Source organism: Sphaerodactylus townsendi, linkage group LG13 (assembly GCF_021028975.2).
Source record: "Sphaerodactylus townsendi isolate TG3544 linkage group LG13, MPM_Stown_v2.3, whole genome shotgun sequence".
In the NCBI taxonomy this organism is placed as follows: domain Eukaryota; kingdom Metazoa; phylum Chordata; class Lepidosauria; order Squamata; family Sphaerodactylidae; genus Sphaerodactylus; species Sphaerodactylus townsendi.
In genome coordinates, this window is record NC_059437.1 from 45,397,894 (window position 1) to 45,422,789 (window position 24,896).

Genomic DNA, 24,896 nt, shown 5'->3' on the forward strand with positions numbered 1-24,896 from the left:
ACCATTGACTGTAAAGAAAACGCTAGCATCCCGACCAGGGAAGAAATCTAAAGGAGAAATATCTTATAACTTTACAAATCTGCTTAAGTTTTTAGAGACTATATAGGGAAAGATAGGGATGAACATGCTGAAGAGGAGTGGGGTAATCTATCATTTTACGTTTGATGTGAACTTCAGAGAGATAGCACAGCAAAACAGAAGGGGAAATGTGTTTGCGTTCTTGAAAAAAAAAAGAGAAATGCTTCAGGTCTTTGATGCTAATGTGGGAAATTATTAAACAAAAGGAAAACCTGGCATCAGTGGAGATCTAATTATACATAAACATACAGTTCGCTATTTCCCCCCTGCAAAAATACATCTGCCATAAAGCCAGCTTACCCCCCACCCCCACCCCCAAACAATGTCACATCTAAATTCCTGGGTAAGGACTTCTGTGGATTAATTTCAGCTTGTGAAACTGACACTTCCTCTGGGAATAGTGACTGAAGCTGTCGGCACTAGGCTATCTGTCTGTCTTCCCTTTGGCTGCCCCAAGGGACGCTGATCCACTGTTCCTTTCTTTGCCCTATGCTCCCCAGTCCCGATGCTATCAGGCACCAAAAATAATAAACCTCCCAGACCTTATCATGGCTCGGATGTGAAACAACTTCCTACTGTTGTATTTCTTTGTGCATTTAGAATAAAGTCTGGAACGTTGGCAAATGGGTAGCTAACAGGAGGTTTCCTAGTTTCTTCTTTTCCTGCCCCAGCAGAGCCAAAAGCAAAACTTAGCACGCAATGGCAGACACTTAAAAAAAAAAAAGTAAAGGCAAGAAATAGCCATAGATCTCCCCCCTCCTCCCAACAGCCTACCCGCAGATTAGTTTTAAAAGCTAAAACGAAAACAACAGCTGGGATGTTCAAACAGGCAGGATAACACTTAACCTTTCCATTCCAATCTCGCTCAACATCTGCATGCATAACTTGGCATTAAGACTGAAAGAAGTGAGTCAAAAACCTTAGCCGGTAAGCATGAAACCTCATCCGTTCTCCCACGTGTGCCCAAACTTCTGAAAACAGCAACAAAATATTAAACTTAGGTTGGATTTTTATTGGCGGCTGGCCATACCAGCTCTGATTTCTCCACTAAAGCATCCATTCAATGCCATCCATTAAGATCATAAGCACTTTCTAGAATGCCTAGAGGCTTGGCTTAGAAAGCCTGAACATGTTTCAAAGAATCTTGAGACAGCAGAGGGATAACACAGCAGAACACAGTAGTTTGGATTCCATGGACTTGCTCTACTAACAGTGGCACTTCCCCCCAGTGCAAGGAGTCTTCTTTCGTCACAAGACCAGAATGGATCCAACTTAGTGGCAGGTATCTAGGGTTACAACCTTGGGTTAGTCTCAGAAGTAAACTGATAAACAACGTGGCAGTGGCTCAGATAATGGAAAGAAGCTCTACCAATATAATACCCAAAAGATGGGATGGAGTCATAGAATCATAGTTGGAAGAGACCGCAAGGGCCTTTCAGTCCAATCCCCTGCCATGCAGGAACACACAATCAAAGCACTCCTGACAGATGGCCATCCAGCCTCTGTTTAAAAACCTCCAGAAAGGAGACTCCATTACCCTCTGAGGTAGTCTATTCCACTGTCGAACAGCCCACATGTGTGAGGATTGTGCAAGCTCCAGAAGTGGATGCAACATTCCCATTGCCCTTACCCCCCATGTGCGTGTCTGTGCAGAAGGAACCCTGTGTTGGAAAGATATACTCCTGCATAGTTGCTTACATGCTTAAAAGATATGCTCCTGCATAGTTGCTTAGATGAAACACTAGACATGATTGACCATCGTGTCCAGTATTTCAAATTGCAATCCTTGAATAAACCTTTTAAGCATGTAAGCAACTATGCAGGAGCATATCTTTCCAACACAGGGTTCCTTCCGCACAGACATCAGGAGAGATCTGAAGTACCATAGGCAATATTAATTTTGCATGTGGCAAGCTTTTTCTTCCAGTGGGGGCCCACTGCAACACATTCCATGCCCAGCCTTTTTGGTAAGGGTTTTTTTGCGGGGTGGTATGCATCCGTGGGCTTCCAGTGAAAGCGGAAAGCCCAACTCACCAGCAGAATTTCTGCTGGCGTAGGCCCATGCCACCTCCAGAAGGGATTCTGCCCCTCTGAATTAGACTGTGGAGGCTTAAATGCTTACTTTTATAACTAGGGTGATTTTAGTTCAAAATTTCAAGAGCATAAAAGCAAAGAAACAGGACTTTCAAATATGATTTCATTTTTATCCACCCCCTTTCCATTATGGAGATGTAGGAGGCTTATGTAAGATTCCTAGGAGGTCTGTTGTCCAGACACTGGCCAAACTCACACTCGTTTAGCTTCAGTAACATAAATACACCATGCACTTTCCTGTGTACATCGAAAGATAATAGTTCCTCCTGACATTCCCATCTCCAACCAGGGAATCTCATGCTTCATTTTCAGTTTAATCAAACACATTTCAAACAGGTAGGTAGACATAAGATCAATATGACCTCAGCGTCATTAGCAGTATAAGCCATCAAACCGAAGGCATGGTGAAATGTTAAGTTTTAACAAAGGGGCCAGACAACAGAAAGAAAGCCGTAAAGTTAAAAAAATGTGCAGAAATGGACACACAGAAGATGAACAATCTCAAATTATGAAATAAAGATTTTTTTTAAAAAAAACTGAAAATGCAGCTCACCACCCGTGAAGGAATAAATACATTTAAAATGCATGTAAAGATTAGATTTGTTCAGGTAGTTTACTTTCCATGTTTTCTAGACATCTCTGTCAGTCATCGGGCTGTCACCAAGGACAGAGCTATGTCTCACACCAAGGTTTGATGATCCAGACACAATGCCAAACCATAATTTGCCCATATCGTGGTTTGCTAAACAGCTTCACACAGCTGTTTGAAATTCTAGTTTGGTTCCCCTTTCTCAATCCTGGCTTGATTGTCCACCCACAATGGCAAACCACGGGTTGTCACTACATACCAACTGTGACTTTTATTACTGCACAGAAACACACATTCTTTTTCCTCTCTTTAAAAAGACAGTGGCGCACAACACAATAAATCTGCAAGGTTTTCAAAGCAGACTCAGTCACTCCAGCGACTCTGAGAGTATCTACTTCACCCAAGCTGGTCCAGGGAGCTGGACTTACTAAATCATTTGCAAATGGTTTCTGGGTTGACAGGAAACCAATATAAGCTTTGTGGTAACTGACGAAGCCTCCGAGACAAAGCAGATCCTCGGACCTCATTTTTGCAAAGAAACAACAACTGAAAACCACCAGCAAGTTTCAAGGAAGCCTAGCCCCTTGGGAAAGATTAAATCAACTCAGCCAGTCACGAAGGCTGAGGAAAGAGAGCAGCTGGGGTCCATCCTGTAGAAGTCCATCAGTGAGAAATGCAGCTCATCTCCATCATTTGCTTTTCATGTTAATGAGCTGGTTAAATTGGCGTGTATGCCCAAGAAGAATGACATGGATGTTTCTCAGAACTTTCTAGATGGCTCTTGGTACAGCGCAACGTGATACCCGGGGCCTTGGAAGAGACTTTGGCAACGGTTAGCCAAAGTATTTCTTTGTAGCATGTGGGTTTTTAACAGAATCCTGAGAATCTTCACAACTGTTGTAAGATTCTCGGCCACCCAGTTGCAAAAATACTTTTGAGAATGTGGGCTTGTTGTCTGACCAAGTTGCTTGCAAAAAGCTTGAATCTTTCTGTCAACAGAAGTGACCTCCCATCAGAGAAAGGCTTCCAACTTTGCTAAGCAGAGCAGTAGATTTCAAGTCAGTATTTGCACAGAATCATTTCCATAGCTCTGTTAAAAGACGCCGTGTTTGCTTCTGTTTGTCCTTATAATTTGTTAATGCAAATTATACTCATCATATGCAAATAGACTATGAAAATTATAGCTTTTCTGCTCATGACATATTTACAATGTGGCCTGCAGTGGCAAATCCTCTCCTCTTAGTTGGTTAGACAACCTGGCTTCCCGTTCTCGCTATACAATGTCACATTCCTGAACAGCATCCAAAATATTTGCATAATTGGAAGGATGAAAAAAAATATGGGTGTGCTGTATAGACAGGGTTATACTATCAGGAGATTGCCCCGGAGCACACACATGCTCAGTTCATGTGGAACAGCAAACCTTGGTTTGGCAATTGCTGTCCGAGCCTTAAGATCACAAGGGGCACTCCCTTCACACACTCCAATTCCATTCTTCACCTGTTCATACAAACCATAATTTGCTGTTACATATGAACACAGCATGTTTGTGGTTGCAACTAAGCAAAAATGGTATAGACAGCCATTGGTGTCAGAGGAAGGGTAGACATTATGCAGAGGGGGAGATGAATTGTGCTCTCCCTTTAGATCCCAAACCCTGATTTATTTTGGTGGATTCAGGCAACAACTAGTTTAACTTGCTGCAGTAGATCTCTTGTTAGCTCTACAAGCTGCCCCCTTTCACTCAGCATTTGGGACTGGCTTGTTGTCAGACAGGAAATCCTCTAGACAACTAAGTTTCCCATGTCTGTTATCAGAGACACCTGCTATGGGTGTGTTGATCCAGAATAAAAACATTGAATCATACACCAGCTTCACATCAGTTTACCACCTTGAACAGCTAACTGGCTTAATCTTTAATCCTATAGGCCAGGGATTAAGGATTCCCTTCTCACTGAAAAGGGAAGAGCTTCAAATCTGAGTTTTCAGACACAAAAAGCTTATTTTTCCTAAAACTCACCAAATCCAAAGTTGAGTCCAGTAGCACCTTAAAGACTATCAAGATTTCCATAATATATACTTTTGAAAGTCAAAGCTCCCTTCATCAGAGACAAGCAGGAAAGGAGATCCTTAGGTCTTATATCCCAGTCAAAAGGTGGAAGGATCATTACAAAGATGGGAGTTGGGATGCAAAGGTCCTTAAAGGTGCTGCTGGACTTGAATCTTGCTCTTTTACTGCAGACCAGCATGGCTACCCCCTGAAATGGTCTTTAATGAATCAACACTCTCTGTGCTAATCACAGGTACATTCACAGTCCTGGTGATGTGGTCCCTCAGTATATTCACACTGTAACAAGCGGTATGGCAGGACACCCATCATATCTAACAGACAATCATAAGACGGGGACACAGCACAGTGGCAGAGGACGCAGGTGCATTCAGGAAGTTCCAACTTCAAACGTCCAATGGAAATGCTTTACACCAAGCCACACCTTTTATCTATCAAGCTCAGCGTTGCCTAGTTATACTAGTAGCAGCTTTCCAAGGTTTCAAACACAAGTCTCAGGGAATAGAGCAATAAAGGTCCCTCTGCACGAAATCCTGGAGAACTGCTGTCAGAATAGACAGCCATAGGAAAGAAAGGCCAATGATCAGGTCAGTGGAAGGTAGCTTCATGCATTCATATAGAATCACAGAATCATAGAGTTGGAAGAGACCTCAAGGGCCATCAAGTTCAACCCCCTGTAATGCAGGAATACACAATCAAAGAACTCCTGACAGGTGGCCATCCAGCCTCTCTTCAAAAACCTCCAAAAAAGGATACTCCACCACACTCCGAGGTAGTGCATTCCACTGTTGAACAGTCCTTACTGTCAGGAACCACCAAATATGCCACCACCAAAGAAGTATACCTAAGGAGTTCTGCATGCAAAAACCATTTACATAGACAGATCTGCTAAATGGGAAAAAAGGGGATGACTGGGGAAAAAACTCCCTCAAAAAATCCCCATTTTAAGGCTAACAAAACACCATAAGAACAAGTGTCATCTATTTTCCTCAGTTTCCCCTTCAGCTGTTTTCTTTTTTGTATCAACGCATCCCCTAAAATTGGGCTAGGATGATCCCTTGGGCAGGACACAGAATTTGTGAAAATGTCATCTATACTGGATAGAAAAGAAAGTCAGAAATGTTTCTCACTAAAACCAATAAATCAAATAAACCATGAAAACCACAAATAAAGCAAAAACAAAGATGTGTATAAACAAACATGAAGATAATTCATCAAAATTTTGAAACAAAACCCAATTCACACACAACTCATGGGGTACCTAATCTGGATCCAAATTTGCCTGAGAGTACATCCACTGGGGCCCTTTCCACACATGCAGAATAATGCACTTCTAATCCACTTTCAATGATCTCTGCAGCTGGATTTTACTGTGCGGAATAGCAAAATCCACTTGCAAACAATTGTGAAAGTGGATTGAAAATGCATTATTCTGCATGTGCGGAGGGGGCCTAGGAACTGTTTTTCCATCGGCACAATATAGTCTTGAGTGGCTCTCAACTATCTGCACTTATTAATATGTTAACCTTTGCACTGATTGTGCTCCATTACTTCCTTTTCCCTGGCTCCCATTCCAAACACAGCCAGAAATCAAGCTAAGTACACCTGGAATATTTAAATGTAATATATGGCTTCGCTCACAAGGGCAGGGCTTGGAATTACTCCACAGGTTTGAGGCTAATCAGATAAGGTATTTGGGAAATGTGGGGATTTGAATGATGAAATCTCATATACCAAACAATTTCTAAACTTTTGATAAGCATTAAAAGCTGCCAAAGATGCTATTTGACAAACTGATGGACAGATACTTTTCAATCTAGTTTTGTTATTTTAACTTTGCTGGTATTTTCCCCTTTTTTGGCAGGGAATTTTATGGGTTCAGAGTGTTACTCAAGGGAGCACTGAAGAACACCATTTCCCATCACTCCCTCGTGCATTCTGAAATGTTAGGATCCGGGAAGGCTCTGCCATGGGACTGTCAGATCATATAGCTTAATTCACAGTGATACTATCTACAAGTTGGAACCACAACAGGGGATAAACACTATGAAATTTCCCCTCAACTCAGTACCTCTTCCTTCCAGCATACTATATGTCCTCTGGGGTTTCTGCAGGTCACTGTCTTCACTCCCTCCTCTGTCTCACCTCAGATTTGACTCTCAATTGCTTTAATTCCCTCTGAAAGCCCTGGTCTTCACTCCAAGGACTGGGACTCAGGTGGGTCACAGAGTACTCCTGCTGAGTCACAAGTTCCTGTAAGTCATCTTGTTTTCTGCTGCTTGTTGAAAAGAGTTGCTGCTTGGTGCTCATGCACAGAGAACAAGGATCTGCTCTTCAAGCAAGCTGAGAAGAGCAGAAAAATGGTAACGCAAAATAACTCAGTGAGGAAGAGGGTTTTTTTTAGCAAAGGCTGGATCCCTCCTTTTCTGTCATGTGTCTATGTTGTCACTTCCTTTCAAATGTTTGCAATCAAGTGGGTTCCATTTTGCTTTCACACCAAGAAAGGAACTTCTGGGTCTGGAAAGGTTGAATACAGACTCTGCTAAAGGGCAATGAGCATGCTCATTTCTCAGCGTGTTTTGGCTTTATTATTTTGAAATAAGTTTTTTAAAGAATGTTTTTCTGAGTACCCAGTAAGTCTCCCAAGCATGCAGAAACCTTGTAAGTCACACTGGTTTGCTGCTCAGCTGATAGACAAAGGATTATCAAGTTTGCTGTTCAGAGGAGTGATGTGTCATGTTAGGCAATCTCTTTTCCTCTCTTACATTTTCCTAGCAAATGCCTCATATCTGTGCAGCTACGTTCTTAATGAGAGTACCATCCAAACTTAAGCATGAAAACTTTTCAGAAGCATTTTAATTTCTTTTCTTAATCAAGCTGGCTTTTGGAGTTCTTAGCTTGTTGGAGAGTTTGCCAACATTTCATATACTTTAATTGATTTCTTACAAAGGTGCAAATATTTTCCAGCTGAAGAGTAGCATGTTAAATTGTAGTCAATTGTGGTAGTTTTTCTGGCTTGGTTTCAAGGGTAATTAAACACTTACCTGTGGAGGACAGATTCAGCAGTTATCTCACAGATATGTATGACAAACAGATAAGCTCTTGAAAGGGATTTCTGGGTTCCCACGAATGAGGTGTTCATCTTGTTCCCTTCTCAGATAGGGGAACTGATTCTGATTCTGAATTAGAGCTCTCAGCAGTCATTAAAACAGCGTTCTCTAAGGTCTGGCTTACATACCCATGTTTAATGTCTAGCTACTCAAAGTATTAAAACCCATCATGTTTCAGGGGACGAAAAGTGAATCAGTTCTGTCTTTGAGGGCACAGCAGTTGGCCTGCATGCATGCATACTATCATCTGATGTTGCAGAGATGATCATGACTCGTGTAGCAGCCTGAAGTTAAGCAAAAAGGACAGGAAACAAGTTTTTAAAACATTTACCTACTGCCCACATTAGCGTATCAAATTCATCCATATCTTCTTTGCCAGAGTCGCTGTGTTTCCACACAACTCGTAGCCTGCCGTTTCCCATCTTCTCCACTTTAGTTGGGGCGCATTTCTTCAAAAACTTCGTGCCGTAGGCTTCCATGTAATCTGTTACTAAGGTGGCCATTTGCTACACAGGAAAGAGAGTTGGAGGAAGAAGAATTTGTCCTTATTAAGTTACACATATCTTGACTTCAGTTTGCAATCAAGTTGGATCTACATCCAACTTGACTCAGGAAACAGCTCATCAAGCCCAAGTGTTTCCCCAAACTATCGAAAAGCAGCTCACCCTCCCACTTCCACACACGTACTGATTCTGAAAGTGGAGATTCAACCAAAAGTATGTTCTGGAGACATCACCAGAAGCACAACAGGATTTAAATGATTGTCCTCTAAAACCCACCAGCAATAGGACAGAGTTCTCATCTGAGATCAGGGGGAGGCAGCTATTCCAGTCATGTGCTGTCACAGGTAATGGAAACTCTTTAGAGATCTGTAACATTCTAAGCTTAAGTTGTTGCTACCTGGCACTGGTATTCAAAGACTTGAATGTGGAGGTTTTCTTTTCATTTCCTTTAGTTGCCACTGATGGACCTCTCCTACATGAATCTGGCTAATCCCCCTTCTAACGCTGTCTATGCCTGTGGCCATTTCTACATCCCCTGGTCTTTACCATTATCTCACAACCCCAGCCTCTGCTGCCAAGGACCAATAGGACAGGCCATGTAACTTGGTGCCCACGCAGATGCATTTCTTCTCCCTCCTCCCGTGATCTTCTCTCTCTCCCTCTCTTTGTCTTACCTATCTGGAAAATGGGCATTTTGCAAGTATGCAATAAATAACCAAATTTTTCCCTGTGACAACAGAGCAGCCTGGTGATTGGGTATCAACTGGCTTCCTGACGCCTGTGCGACGTACAGACATGCTGTGCCAACAAAAAAGGGCAGGGTGATTTGAAAATACAACCTGATCCTTGTTAACACAAATAATTGTCCTCCCCTCTCTGGTGCGCCAGTCCTACACCTCTCCAATGTGTCGGTGACTCACTGTCCTGAAAAACTCCTCTACAAGAGCAAGCGACACCTTATTAGAAAATATCTCTGGTTGTTTGAACCAATGCCACACAGCTGTCAAACAGCAAACTCTCCTGCTGACAGGTTTATTAAAAAAAAAAGTCACTGCTGTTGGTAATAGCAAGTCAAAGTGTGGTACTTAAAAAGGTGTGTTTGCTCACTGCATGAAGGAGAGATCACAAATCTACCTAAACAGAAGACCTTACGTTTAGAATTGTTTTTTGGCTGACGTACTGCATTTTGTTATTGGTCATTAGAAGAGCAGTTGCAAATCCCACATTGGCATTAAAAAACAAAACAAGATCAAAGCATGATGCACCAGTATTTTGGTGCCAGTTTGTCCCCAACTGATTTAACTTCTGTGGTTTCTTTCATTTTTGTAACTATCCTATACAATACATCAATCCAAAATAGAGCCAGTCTAAATTTTTGCAGCCCTTCTAGAAGATGGTAAGCAGACCCGGGCATCAGACCTTTTTAGATGTTTGAATGTCTGCTATGCTCAATGAAGGTGTGATCCAGGAGATCTGTGGTTAGGCATTCTATGGAGTCTTTAAAAAGCAAACAGCAGATTTGGAAAGGTCTTATTCAGATGTGGCACTGACCTGGATGGACTAAGCTAGTTCTTAGAAGGTAAAAGAAGAAGTAGCAGTAGCAGTAGTAGTTTGGATTTATATCCCACCTTTCTTTCCTTTAAGGAGACTCAAGGTGGCTTACAAGCTCCTTTCCCTTCCTCTCCCCTCAACAGACACCTTGGCTGTTTCCGCATGAGCAGAATACAGCGTCCCAGGGACACTAAAAACAGCATCCCTGGGGAGGGGTTCGCTCGCAACCCCCGAGCGGCGCGAAGTCGCTGTTTCCGAACCTCGCTCCCTGAGCGAGGTTTTTCGGAAACAGCAACTTCCAACCGCTGCCGTGTGAACGGCAGCAGCTGGAAGGTGCCATTTCCCCCCCCTTTTTTCCTGAATGCTTTACCGTCCCTCCGACCTTCCGGCGCGTCGCCCAGGCCAGGGGAAATGCCCCCCCGCCCTGCGACTCCAGAGCGACGCGCCAGAAGGTCGCAGGGATGGTAAGGCGTTCGGGGGACGGCACAGCCTCCGCGCAGGCTGCGCCGTCTTCCCCGCCCCTACCGGGACCTACTGGGACACCCCCGCAGCATGGCCATGCGGAAACGGCCCTTGTGAGGTAGGTGGGGCTGAGAAAGTTCCAAAGAACTGTGACTAGCCCACGATCACCCAGCAGGAATGTAGGAGTGCAGAAACACATCTGGTTCACCAGATAAGCCTCTGCCACTCAGGTGGAGGAGTGGGGAATCAAACTTGGTTCTCCATATTAGAATCCACCTGCTCTTAACCACTACACCACACTGGCTCTCAGAGTCGAGCCCTGGTTAGTGTTTAGATGTGAGACCACCCAGGAAAGCCAGAGGTTGATATGCAGAGGTAGGCAATGACAAACCACCTATGTCAGTCTCTTGCCTTGAAAATCCTAGGGGCTCCCAATAAATTGTCTGACGTGACAGCACTTTACACACACAGTTCAGATCTGAGGCTACAGCACAATGGGAGAGGCTATAATTCTTTCCCCCAAAATGCATGCTGTTGCACAGTTAGAAATAGATATTTCATGTATGTGACATAAATTGTATGCCTACATTCCACATAAATTGCATACAGAGACTATGCAATGTGCACACAGTTTTCAAACAAATATATATTAAATCAAAAGTAAACAACAGAACTGAAACTGCTTGACAAAAAACTGAAATGAATGTAAAAAGAAATAAATCAGGGAACATTTCCTTATTCCAAAAATCAATGTGACTCAGGGCAGAAAGCCACCATAGGATCTTTCTGCCGATGCTCAGTGGCAGAACCACAAATTTGAATAAGCCCCAACAAATCTGAATAAGGCCCCACTTTAACAAGGGTAAGATTCCAGATTCTGACAGTGGTAGATTCCTGGCCTCACCAGTTAAAAGGAAGGATGTGGGGTAGATGCGCTGGGAAAGAATTCTGCTTGATGTCCCGGAGAACTGCTACAAAGTCAAGGCTGATGAACTTCGGCTAGCTGGACCATACTTACAGCACTCTCCAGCAGGTTTCTCAAATTCTGTTCAGGGTCACATCCCAGCACCAGTGAGCACGGACGGCGTAGGACAAGTTTCGTAAAAAGCCAACCAAACTAAAACAACAGTCAATGGTAGCAATTACCTGGTCAAATCCTCGAAGAGGGATGCTCCTCATCATGACTGCAGTATCTAATCTGAGGCCTGTGAGAAAGCCAGCGCACTCGAGGGAAACATCTGGTAAATCAACAGTCAAAGGAATGTAGCTCAACTTAAATCAGTGAGGAAGCCAGATATCCATCAGTCATTCTCACAACAGTTTTCATGGGCATTTCCAAGAATCATCATTCTCCCCGAGGTGGTTGAAAAGCACTTGAAGGAGGACAGTACCACTTTGAGCTCAAACTGCAGACGACCAACAGGGCAAAGTCGCTCCTCTGGATTTTCTCATTTCCACCCACATGCAGAGAGAGCCATTCCACGATTTTTTTTAAACAAAATGCTGATGGGCCAAACCATGTGATACTGGGAGTTTGGGACTGTACCAATCTGGACATATAATCAAGCTGCAAAAAGTCATCAGGGATTGGTCTGATATGGATAAAGCAGTCATACTGGAGAAGGAGCTGATAAATTGTTTCCCCTAACTTCTGCCTAATAAAGGTTTTTGAATTGAAGTATACATTCTGTCATAAAGCAGGAATAGGTCTTTTTTCTATCCCAGGGTCTAAAGCAACTCAAAGAAGAATTTCCCTTCTCAGTTAATTAAGAGAAGTATGTTCTTGGTCTGTTGCAAGATAAGGGGAAAGGTGGCATACAAACCCTGTAAGGGGAAGGACGGCATAAAATAAAATAACAAAACAAAACACAATATCAGATTCCAGAATGGGACCCAGCAAATTTTCTGGTGGCCAGAGAATAAATCTTCAAGATTCAGAACAGCTCCTTGGGGCTATCAGAAGTAAGATGATGAAGAAGAGTTGGATTTATATCCTCCTTTTCTTTCTTGTAGGAGACTCAAAGGGGCTAACTCACTCCTTTCCCTTCTTCCTTCACAACAAACACCCTGTGAGGTGGGTGGGGCTGAGAGAGCTCAGAAGAACTGTGACTACCCCAAGGTCACCCAGCTGACATGTGTTGGAGTGCACAGGCTAATCTGAATTCCCCAGATAAGCTTCCACAGCTCAAGCGGCAGAGTAGGGAATCAAACCCGGTTGCTCCAGATTATAATGCACCTGCTCTTAACCACTACGCCACTGCTGCAAACCCAACAAAGTAGAGCATTATTTAATAGAAATTTCCCAGCTCCTGCCATGTCATATTTGAAAGACTTGCTGTCTGTACAGTCTCTTTAGAAGGAGATGAAACAAGTCCATGTAACTGTTGAACAAGTTCCTTGGACAACATATTTGCTGCCTTTGCAGAGCTGCCTCACACTCTTTTTAATTGCTCGGATTATTGAATCTTCCCAGAAAAAATAAATATGCTGAGCATATAATAAATCATTACAGCTTTTACAAAGGATACAGCTGGCTCCAACAAGTAACCTGTTCACAGGGAGACACACAAAAAAGAGTACAGGGATGAGACTGCACATAACTAAAACAAGTTAATGTATTGTCGAAGGCTTTCATGGCCACACAGCCCAGAAAACCCACCACAACCAGTAAAACAAAGTATTTTGTAGAACTCAGGCATGATTACAGGTAGAACTGGCTTTCAGTTTCCAGATACCTTTTGACAGGTATCAGATTGCACAGGAGGGGACAGATGGAGGAAAGTGGTCTGTTAAAAATATACAAGGTTAATACAACTGACAAACCTCTCCCCATTAACTTCTAAAACAGTAATTGTAACCCATTTATTTAGCACAGGGAAGAATGTTCCCTTCTTCAGTTTTGGAAACAAATGTAAAACTTTTGGGGTGACAGTTATTCTTCAAAAACTCTGCAGATGAGAACATCCAATTTCCCCCACAGATCTACTGTTGCTTTGGCACATTTTCCTCTCCTCCTTACATACACACATACTCCTTACACTCCTTTCATTGAGTGATACTAGCTAGTTAGGGATCGCATAGTAAACTGATAACAGCACAGTGCTACACAGCCACTTCTGCTCTGGCTTTGTCAGTGTGGAAAAACAAAGCTAATTTGGAGCAAGGGCAATGCTTCCATGACTGGTCATGAACACAGTGCTAGCCCTAATTTCCTACACAATGACAGATTTCATGGGGAAAAAAGAGAAGACGATCCAAGCTGGACAGAGAGAATCCATGTTTTGTTGACAATGGTAAATATCTAATCAAATCAAGTTGGTAGAATGGAGATGTGGACCTGAGAGACAGAGATTTGTGTTTCAGGCCCACCTGAGAGAGTATCATGCAACTTCATATGTTCTAAAAAAAAAAACAAGGCTCCCGATATCTAGTAGCAAAATACACAGGAAGATCAGCATTGGTCAAGGTGAATTGGCTCCAATGAAAAAAATTTGTTTGTGACAATAGCCAATTTGAAAGGTGACACTAAAATACTGGATGAGACATCTGAAATAGCTCAACGACACACACTTCTTCTTCATCATCATCATCACTTGACTAATATGTTTGCCAGAGTGACTGCTAACAATGATCTCCTGCGGTAGCTGCAAAGACGACGACTGAAGCGGTTCTTTCCAACAAAGCAGCATAGAAATAAGACTATTCTTTAGCAGAAATCCTTCAATGATACTACCTCAGGAAAACTTGCTGCGCCCACTCTAATGAAAGTGGAAGAAAACAGAAAAATGCAATCCTTTTCACCCCAAACAATTATTTCACCTTTTGCAAATGAATACTGGGAGGAGAGGAGGCTCTTTATAAAAGCAAAGCTATTGGGGGGGGGGGGGGATTACCTGGTTACCCAGACAACAGCTAACAAGGGGAAAAATGGAGGCCAGAACAAAAAAGGTTGGATATGGATATTTTCTGGGTTGTATCTCCTCATTTTAACAGAGAGAAAGAATGCACAAATATTGTACATTAAGACGACAACTCCTCGGCAGGGCAAACTAAGATGTGGGTGGCCCAGTCAAAGGAACACATTGGTCCTTTCAAAAGGATAATGCGTTGCTCGAGCGGATAATACCGATGTCAGCGCTAATCCCTAGAGGTACTAATAATATAATTCCATCACAAAAAGCCAGCTCTTCAAAATAATGCTGCGGGTGCTCCATCAAAAGTCATCAGCACTCCACTCCGCTGTGAGGGGTGGGGTGACAGGAATGTGCCTGAAGTTATTATTCTGAAGCAACGCTTATGAATCTTGTGAAGACAGGGGAGGCTTGCAACTGTCCGGCTGTGCGAAAGCATTATTCAGCACTAAGAATAGGTGGGCTCAGGGGATCAGACTGAGATTTGGCTACAATAAGGACGACGAGATGCCCCAACGGAGTAGACAACCAGAATATCTTGCTTCATCTGCTGCTCTACAAGCCACACCATTTACTTATTAAACTGTTTATATACTGCCTTTCCCCCACAGACATGGGCTCAAGCAAACTTGAAGCTATAATGTTCTCACGAGGGAATGAGACAGTCATAGCCTCTGGGCATAGAACTGGAGTCACTAGTGGGGGGTGAAATTGTGGATTTCCTGCATTGTGCAGGGGGCTGGACTAGATGACCCTTGAGGTCCCTTCTATAATTTAATCAGCAGCGAAACCTCACTAAGCTAAGGGCCCTTATACACTCCTCTGGCTGCTGCTAAGGTTGTAATTCCAGAGGGGTCTCCATGTTAGTCTATTACAGCAAAACAAAACACAAGTCCCATGCCACCTTAAAGACTAATAGCGTTTATTTTATCGTGACCTTTCTTGAGTCAGAGCTCACTTCCTCAGAGGCAATGAATGAAAGAAAATCCTTTTCTTCATTTTTATGCAGAAATTTACAGAATGGAAGGGGGAGAAAGGAGAAGTTGAGTGTTCTGGTAGCAAAAATCAGGTGTGGTGGTTCACATATAACAGATGATGGGAGAGGTCACAGATTCCAAGGAGGTAAACATGTTAAGCTTGTCTAACACTATAAGGCTCCATACAACCCTTCCTTCAAATGATGGACTGTATGGAAACATCAAGACAGACTTTACTGTCAATAAAGCAAACAATAATTTCCCACACCAACAGTGGGTTTCAGAAGTGCCCCCTATAACTGCAGAAATAGCTAAGGTCCATTTCATGTCAAGTCCTCACCAAGGTGATAAAATCTGTGCCTGTATTGCATTTAGGGTAGCCAGTTCCAGGTTGAGAAATACCTGGAGATTTTGAGGATGGAGCCTGGGGAAGGTGGGATGTGGGGAGGAAAGGGACATCAATAAGAACATAAGAAAGAGCCTGCTGGATCAGACCAGAGTCCATCTAGTCCAGCTCTCTGCTACTCGCAGTGGCCCACCAGGTGCCTTTGGGAGCTCACATGCAGGATGTGAAAGCAATGGCCTTCTGCTGCTGCTGCTCCCGAGCACCTGGTCTGCTAAGGCATTTGCAATCTGAGATCAAGGAGGATCAAGATTGGTAGCCAGAGATGGACTTCTCCTCCATAAATCTGTCCAAGCCCTTTTTAAAGCTATCCAGGTTAGTGGCCATCATCACCTCCTGGGGCAGCATATTCCAAACACCAATCACACGTTGTGTAAAGAAGTGTTTCCTTTTATTAGTCCTAATTCTTCCCCCCAGCATTTTCAATGAATGCCCCACAATAGGATATAATGCCATAGAATCCACCTTCCAAAACAGTCATTTTTTTCCAGCTGAACTTCTCTGTCACCTGGAGATCAGCTGTAATAACAGTAGATTTCCAGTCATCACTTGGAGGTTGGCAACCCTAATTGTACTACTTTATAACATAAGGCGGCTCATATAGTGATATAGTCCCCCCATAGCAAAAATATAGTCCCCCATAGCAAAAACATCCCTTCACATAGAAGACTAGTCTGTTAGGGCAAAGGATTTTTATTCTAGTGGGATAGCCAGTTTACTGTAACAAAAACAAAACAGACAATTGGTGGCACCTTAAACACTAACAATATTTATTCCAATATGATTTTAGCTCAGTTTTCTCTGTGAAACACCAGTTTACTATGGGCGGGAGTATTGTTTCCAATGAGACATAGTCCACCATGGTAGCCCCACTTGCACGCTGAAAAAAGGCACCAATTTACCTTGCTAGATAGAGTGAAATCTCTGTGTACCTCTCCAATTCATATGGAGGGCTTCCACACAGGAAGGGGAAAGAGAACATGCATGCAACCAGGAAGGGGAAAGGGAACATGCACACAACCAGGAAGGCGGAAAAGAACATGCACTGTGCAGACAACCAGTTCATGTGTCAATAGGCTTCAGAACTTATGATTCCCTCTGTTCCCTACACAGAAGATGCCACTGCCAGTAACTGTGTTATATCAGGCAAACATTACTTTGCAGCTCTTAAGACATCTGCTGTTGTTTCAAAGTTCTCTGAAACTTAAGGCCTGTAAAAACGTCTCATTTTCCCAGTGACGCCTCCCAAACTTGCCAGCCAGGCTCTGAGGTAAAAACAGAGGGAGAAAGCTCACAAAGCAGTAAATGCCAGAGGAGAGTAAATTTCAAAAACACGAAGGCATTAAATTGAATCATAGGAACATTTATAAAGGAAATCCACTTGACAGAAACAAATGTGGCTCAAATGTGCCCATCGACTCCCTCCTCTGTCGGCAGCGACACAGGCTGATAAAGTACAGAAATGCTACTGTAGGCCCTCAAGGCTTATTTTGACTAAAGCTTAGGAATGCAACATATAAACACAAGACTCCCGCCTTACACTGTTACAACTTGCATTAACAGCGACTGGACAAAAGCCACATTTTCACAGAAATATCTCACAGGGATAGCATTTTGGTTTGGGGGGAGAAAAGCACAGCAAAAAAACAACATGCAATTTCCTCACATAAATCATGCTCTCAGAATTCAAGGAGTGACTGATATACTGCAAACAACTGCAGATTTAATTTCCCTTTTAAAATGTACTCAAAGACCACCCCCTGTTTATCTATTGAAGGGAGAATGGAACAGATGCAACATTTTCAGGAGTCAACACGGCCCAAATGTTGATTGGTTGCCTATTTTGGCTTCAGTGTGGTCTTTTTGATTGATACGTGAAGCACCCTCTTCTGCTGCTGTGAGAATTGCAGGAAAAAAAATATTTTTTCGGGGTGGGGGGTAAATGTTATAGTAACTGTGAGAAGCATTTTTATTTTAATAACATGCTCATCATTAGCCTGATGGGAGGAAGGGGTGATGGTGGAAAGGGCCTGAATATTCCTCAAATACCAAGATCCTCACCCCCAAAGACTGCAAGATCCTTGCCAGCAGGAGTCAGAATATCCAGCATATAGGGTAAAGCAGCGGTGGCGAACCTATGGCACGCGTGTCAGAGGTGGCACTCGGAGCCCTCTTTGTGGGCACACGTGCCGTTGCCCCAATTTGGGCACTTGGCAGTGGCATAGCGCCAAGGGGGTGAAGGGTGCATGACGCACTGGGCGTGCACCCCTGTGGGGGCGAGGTGAGGGCGTTCTGGGGGCATGGTGGGGGTGTTTCAGGGTGTTCTGCGGGCATTCCAGGGCAGGGTGGGGGCGAACAGGGGCGAGGCAGGGGCGCAGGGCGCACCTGTGCCCCTGGCGCAGTTTCTCCTTGCTCCGCCCCTGGCACTCGGTCTCGCCATCACTGGGGTAAAGGGTAGATTTTATATCCAACTGCAATACTTTTCTTCTCCCTCTAAGAGGATATTTGGCTGTAGTAATGCCATCAAGGTTCAGACTCCCAAAGCTCAAAATATGAATTTTGGCAGTAATATTTGCCTTCAATACACAGATGAATATTATGACCCAATAGTTCTTGCTCGGTCTTGGATTTTAATGTGAGACAGAAAAGAATACCCTTTTTTGTTTGTGATAGCAAGCAAGCAAGCAAGCAAGAAAGCAAAAGGACCCCCCCCCCTCCCAATTTTTTTGGGACAAAATTTCAGTATCATCCAAGGCATAAAAACTCTATAAAATGTAATTTGCCTGTACTTGATATAAGATCAGCCATTATGAACTGAGCCAGGTACTGTCACAATAGAAGCCAATTCAGGTTCCATTTCTGATATGAGAAGTATAAATGCTAGTAGGGATCTGCAACCAGTGGCTCTCCAGATGTTCATGGACTTCAATTCCCATCAGCCCCAATTGGCCATGCTGGCAGGGGCTGATGGGAATTGTAGTCCATGAACATCTGGAGAGCCACAGGTTGCAGACCCCTGTATGGAGAGGTCTGGTATCTTTGGATAGGGGTGTACTATGGCTAAGCCAGTTTGACAGGCTTAAAGGAAATGATCCACTGTTGGTCCAAGCCATAAAACCAGTTTTTAAGAGAGTGTTATTAACAAATGTTTACTCTTTATTCAGTGGAAGATCAGGAAAACTTCATAATCCAGAATCTTGGCTTTAAAAAATAATAACAAAAGGACCAGGCTCAGGAGCCGATCTAATAGCACTTCCTCAAAAGGGGAGAGGTGGTAAAGAAATTTAATAAAATTTAAAAATCACAGAAAAGCCTCATTTTAAGGTCGAATTAACCTCTGATTGGATTGTAACTGTTTGTTGCTGTGCTGACATACATTCCTTGCTCTTTTCAATTCCCTTCATGCAGAGAATTCCCTGGCATGATAAAGCCGCGAGTCACTGTGAAGTCTGAACAGAGGTGCCGTGGTGAACTGAAGATGTTCACACCGTGAAACCAGGATTTTAAAATGGGGTTCAAGCAATATTTATTATTGTGCTGTATATCTGGGGAGATGGGGTTAAAAACTGACAAAAATCTAATGCACTAATAAATTCAAGTAAAATGCAGTCCAGTACTTAAATGGACAGTTCAGAGATCTCAGCCACCATTTACCATAAACATCATTTACCATAAACATTATAGGCTTTTTAACAAAATTGTTTTCTTCAAAAGCTGTCCTTAAAACAAAATACATATTAGTAATATATTTCTAACGTTTAGAAATTAAATTTTACAGGATTATGGATAACTTGATGCAGAATATGGCCAGATGTGCTATTTTACTCAGAAAAGCGGATGTCTCATAAACTCCTTTATGACCGTACCATACCTTATAAAAGTTAATTTTCCATTTCTGCTAAACTTTTATCAGATGTTTCTTCTATCCTAGTAGTACACTTGTTTTTCCAGGGTCTAGACCATGTAATCTTTGACTCTGCCAATGAATTCAAAAGGGATAATCTTTTATCTACATGCATTCCTGGAAATCGATCCAATACAATTTGTTGGCCAGATTGTTTCCTTGGCACGCTCACCACTTGGTTGTTCTTTTAAAGAAACAAATTTCTTTTTAATACATCACAAGCTTGTGCAACTACACAAGAAGCAGATCAAGCAAAACACCTTACAACCCCATAATGCACTGAGCTTCTAAAAGCAGAAAACAAACTTAATAGCAAAGCTTCTAGAGAATGACACAGGAGAGAACAAAGGCAGGCCTGCTGAGTCAGTGCAACGGAAAAGCAATAATAGGGAATAAACCAGAGATCTCAGACCAAACAGATATTTGAATTGTATTATGATTTCATAAGGAACTTTCCCTGTTCCTGCGCAGTTTCAACTAGCCAATTACAACTTGTGCCAGTTCCCAGATGTCACCAATCAAATCAGTTGCTGGCTAAATCTATAGAATTTTGAGTTTCCATCAGAACTTCATAAGTTTTATAATGTTTGTAACACTGCCAAGTAGAAATGTCAACAGCCAAATGAGGTGGGTTGTATTTTTCCAGCCCAAGACACATTTGATGGATGGAGAGAATAAAAGATTATGCAGCCAACAAAAGAATATTCTGTATTCTAAGTATTGGCTGCCCTCTTGTGGCTCAGACACGAGGATGACAAGAGAAATCCTGGAAATCTGCATTGTTTTAGAAAGTACTACTACTGTTTATGTGGCACTAACAGCATATACAGAATTTTACATGGTCACATGTAATGTCAAAACTGTTTTGATGTCATATGATCACATGGTCCCCCCGCCCTCTCTTACCCATCTCAATTCCTTCCTACACTTTCTGTTTTGCAGCAAACCATAGTTGACTGTAGCATCCAATATGTCACATCTGGTTATGGTTAGGAGGGCAAGCACAGACCATAGTCTACAGGTTAGGCTGTAACCAGCAAGATATGGTTTGCCACGAAAGAATGAGGCAGGGAGTGACCCAGATCGTGTGGAAGGAGGAGGGTATGTGGAAGCCCAAAGCTCATGCCAATAATCTTTACCTGAGGTTAGGCATTATATGTGAACCAACTATAGTGCTGCACCACTCCCCAGTTGCCCCCTCCCAGCAGCCCGAGGCAACGGGTGGGCCTTTTCCCCTCTCGATTGGAGGAAAAAAGGTTGCAGGCAGAGTTGGGGAGCGAGTGCGCCCTTGGCTGACGGGTGGAGGGGCACCACAGCAGCAGCCTGAGGTGGCAGATGGGTGACCAGGGAGCATGCCAGCCAGGGAAAAGGCAACCGCCGGCATGCAGAAGGGTGGGGGGGTTCTTAACCACTGGGAGGTAGTTTTGAACTGGGCCTCCCAGAAAATATCTTGGAGGATCTTCTTCTGGGCATACCTGCCAGGGTGTAGATTGGGTGAGCTCTGTACTCCTCTCAACCCGATCAAGTAGTGCAGTGGGCCTGCAGGGGTTCTGTGGCCAGGCATACACCGGAGCTGGCGAGTGATGGTCTCCCATGAGGGTGTGACCCAGTCTAGCTGCTGCCCACCACACCAAGTGGGGCCCCCACTGCAACCTGGGTGGGAGTCAGAGGGGGACTTTTGAAGCCTGCCTGTTGGCTTCTTTTCCTTCCCAGATAGGCCCAGCAAGGCTGCCCAAAGCAGCTAGGGCATGCCTATGTCGAATTTGAAAGGCAAAAGGCTCGGCACACCCCTTTGAGGAGGTCTGGCCAAAAGGCAAGGCAGGCCATCAAGTGACTCAGGCTGCCTGTTTGCAAAGAGGGTCTTCAGAGACCAAAGAGCCTTTGGGGAAAGGGGAAAGGACAGGGGGTGGGAAGAAGCAGCCGGCAAGCGAGCAGGTGGCAGGTGGGTGGGTGAGCTGCTGCTTGCTCCTGGGCAAGGGGGGGGGCAGTGCGCCCCCACATGATACTTTAAAGTGGTGCCTGGGTCGTTTACCCACTCTGTCCCCCTTAGATAAGTCAGTGCTAGATTATCTAGACTTTCCCTCTCCTGCATTCGCCTAACATCATATAGCAAACTTAATGGTTAACTGCTTATCATGAAGGCAGAAAAACAGGGTCCTCTGCATGCTTAAAAGGTTCCTTGTGTGTGCACCCCTCCCCCGCCCTGGAATCAGTAGCTTGGTGAAGATGGAATATCCTCATTTTGCTCTGAATGCTGAGAACACCTGAGGGGAGGGGAGAAAAAAGAAAGCAGAAAAGTTTGGCCTGCTTAAGCCCTACTTGAGGGAAGGAGTTTGGGGGCGGGGGGGGGGGGAGAAGGGAATTTCTCCATACATTTATCAGAGCAGGACTAGCTAACATGGCGCCTAGAGCAATCGCACAGCTCAGTGGTGGGATTCAGCAGGTTTGCACCACTTCAGCAGAACCAGTTGTTAAAAAGGTGCTTGCAAACAACCAGTTGTTAAATTATTTGAATCCCACCACTGGAACCGGGTGTTAAATTATTTTAATCCCACCACTGCCACAGCTATGCCTCGCCCCCACCACAGTTGAAGGCCAGTAAGTGGCCCCCCCCCCGCCATTTACAATCTCCAAGTGGAGACTGTGAATAGGGCAACTGCAAAATGTGCCCCCCAGAAGTAGTGCCTGGGGCTTGAGACCCCCCTGTCCCCTAGATTCTCTACTGCTGTTTATCCACCATCCCATGCAATTGCTTTTGAGCACACACTGCTCCCCTCCCCACTTGCAATCACAACAAAATCATGTCACCCCTTAAAAGATGAGAGGAAGAAATATATTGAAAGGCAGGACGACACACAAGAAGGAGGAGCGACTACAAAATTCAGATGTGACACATCTTAAAGTCCCTGTGGAAGCAGCTTACGTTTTCCCAGGAGATTTTTTCAACCAGAAGAGATCGTCACTTGTAATCCCATGCTCCAGCGCCCCAGGAATCTACAAACGAAACGTGCAAATGTTAGCAACCTATCGCCACATAATTTCGCATGTTAAAGAGTATCAAGCATGAAGTAGTAATTTGGTTTGTACAAGTCGTTATCAGTGCAGTTCCCAGTTTTCCGCAAGACCAAACATGACAAATGTGTACATTTGAAACTGAGGCTGCACTTCTTATGATGAAAAATAAGCACACTCCGTCGTTTACATAGAATGAATACTGACAATGCCTTTAACCTAACCAATGAGGCCTGGTGCAGGCTGCAGCCTACAAATTAGTATCTGGCCTTAGGGGCGCGTGCTCAGAGGTGGGATCCAGCAGGTTCTCACAGGTTCCCAAGAGTAGGTTACTAATTATTTGTGTGTGCTAAGAGGGGGTTACTAATTGGTGATTTTGCCACGTGATTTTTGCCTTAGTTACGCCTCTCCTCTCAGCAGTAGCGTGCAGAACATGAAGCAGTCTAGCAGGAGGTGCACCGGCATGCGTGGCAGCCTGCGCCTGCGTGCATTCATTTCCCACCCAAGGACCGGCGCAGCGGCTGCGTCCTTGCCAAAGCCCCACCCCGGAATGTCCCACCTCGGAATGCCTGGCCACGCCCCCATTGTGCCCTGCACAGCCCACAGTTTGAATCCCACCACCATGGGAATTTGTTACTAAAATTTTTGGATCCCACCACTGTGCATGCTCCTTTCTTATACCTTCTTCACTCCCCAGGGCCAGTTTCCCTTAAAACCACAACATCAAGAGGGGAAGGGGAAAATGTCACCCCAGAGAAGAAAGTGTGGAAGGGAAGGAAATGTTTTCTGGTCAGCCAGCTAAGTCCAGTCAGCTTCGGGCCACTTCCTTGGGCCCCAGCATGAGAGAGGATTTAGCTACACAAGTTCCTCCTCCTCCCAATCCCTCCTCAGTACAAGGTGGTGAGACTCTAAATACTGTCCAGCAGCTTCTACAGATCCCATCCTTTCACTCTTATTTTGGCCATGCCTAATCCTCTCCTTCTCTTCTGTGAGAATTCTTCCTGAGTTTTCCTTTTCAGCTCTAACTATAATGTAGCATTGCAACCCCTCCAAAGGTAACTCTAACAGTGATGGTGGAAAGAACCATCAAGTCACATCCAACTTACAAGACTCTGCAGGGATTTCAAGGAAAGAGATGTTCAAACGTGACTTGCCGTTGTCTTCCTCTGTATAGCAACCCCGGGCTTCCCTGGTGGTCTCCCATCTAAGTATAACCAGGGCTGACCCTACTTGGCTTCTGAGATCTGACAAGATTAGGCTAGTCTCAGTCATCCAAGATCAGGGGACACGAACACAAGCACAGACACACGAATCTAGATTTTAAAATTGGGGCTTGAAGCTGGTTTTGAATGGATGCGAATCAATTTAACTTACATTTGCAGGATATTTAGGTCTCCCACCAGTGGCAAGGACTATGTTTTCTGCCGTGAGCAAAGTCTAGAGATAAAGCCACAAAAAAGTCAGGGATGAAGGAAAGGGCTTTGACAAATTTCCCTTGGTGCCTGCTTATCTCCTATATTTAAAAAGCCTCTATCAATGCATGCAGAAGAAGACAAAAAATTGCACCACAGTTTTCACAATGTATCAAAACACCATCTTGGATGTATTTTTCAAAAGCAGAACTGTGCCCAATCTTTATAAAGTTTGACCTACATGAGTCTATGTCTCAGCTTGCTGCCTAACCTAACAGCAAACCCACTCTCCAAATGTCTGTATTTCTGTGGTATTAAAGATGTTTCAGTCTTCTTTCAAGGAGATGCTCTATATCAGTGTTTCCCAACCTTTTCGAGGTCAGGGTACCCTTGACCTCACTCTTCATATCTCACGGTACCCCTGCCGCCACCCTCCACCTTCTCCTCCCACTGCCCCTGCTTGCCACACACCCCACCTTCCCCTCCCAGGGTGAAGGGAAGCACTGGGTGTGGTGGTGGCTGCTGACCTTGTGGCAGGTCCTGCCCCATGGGCCAGCTCCATGTCCTTGCTGGCGCCGGTGGGAGACACCACAAAAATGAGGGGTGGTGGTGGTAGTGTTGCCGCAGAACCCCTGGGACATGCTCACGGCACCCCAGGGTACCAGGGAACCCTGGTTGAGAATGGCTGCTCTATATAAATATATCTCAGTATCTGTGAATAGATTTCTAATTAATTCCAAATCTGTTTCAGCAATCCAATCAAACAATCTCATGGCTATTAATATTAAATATCTGTTAATCACACTGACTAGTTCAGATCAA

The 24,896-nt window shown here is 44.0% G+C and overlaps 1 protein-coding gene across 1 annotated transcript in view; it reads right to left on the reverse strand.

The window, feature by feature from the left end:
• Positions 1-24,896, reverse strand: part of TXNRD2 (thioredoxin reductase 2) — a 53,209-nt gene that overhangs the window by 15,701 nt on the left and 12,612 nt on the right. Inside the window, exons 7-11 of the mRNA XM_048513907.1 lie at positions 24,037-24,099; positions 22,574-22,644; positions 12,984-13,003; positions 11,602-11,693; positions 8,271-8,445 (exon numbers count right to left, since the gene is read on the reverse strand). Of these exons, the coding sequence (XP_048369864.1) occupies positions 8,271-8,445; positions 11,602-11,693; positions 12,984-13,003; positions 22,574-22,644; positions 24,037-24,099 (421 nt within the window). The remainder of the gene's footprint in view (positions 1-8,270; positions 8,446-11,601; positions 11,694-12,983; positions 13,004-22,573; positions 22,645-24,036; positions 24,100-24,896) is intronic.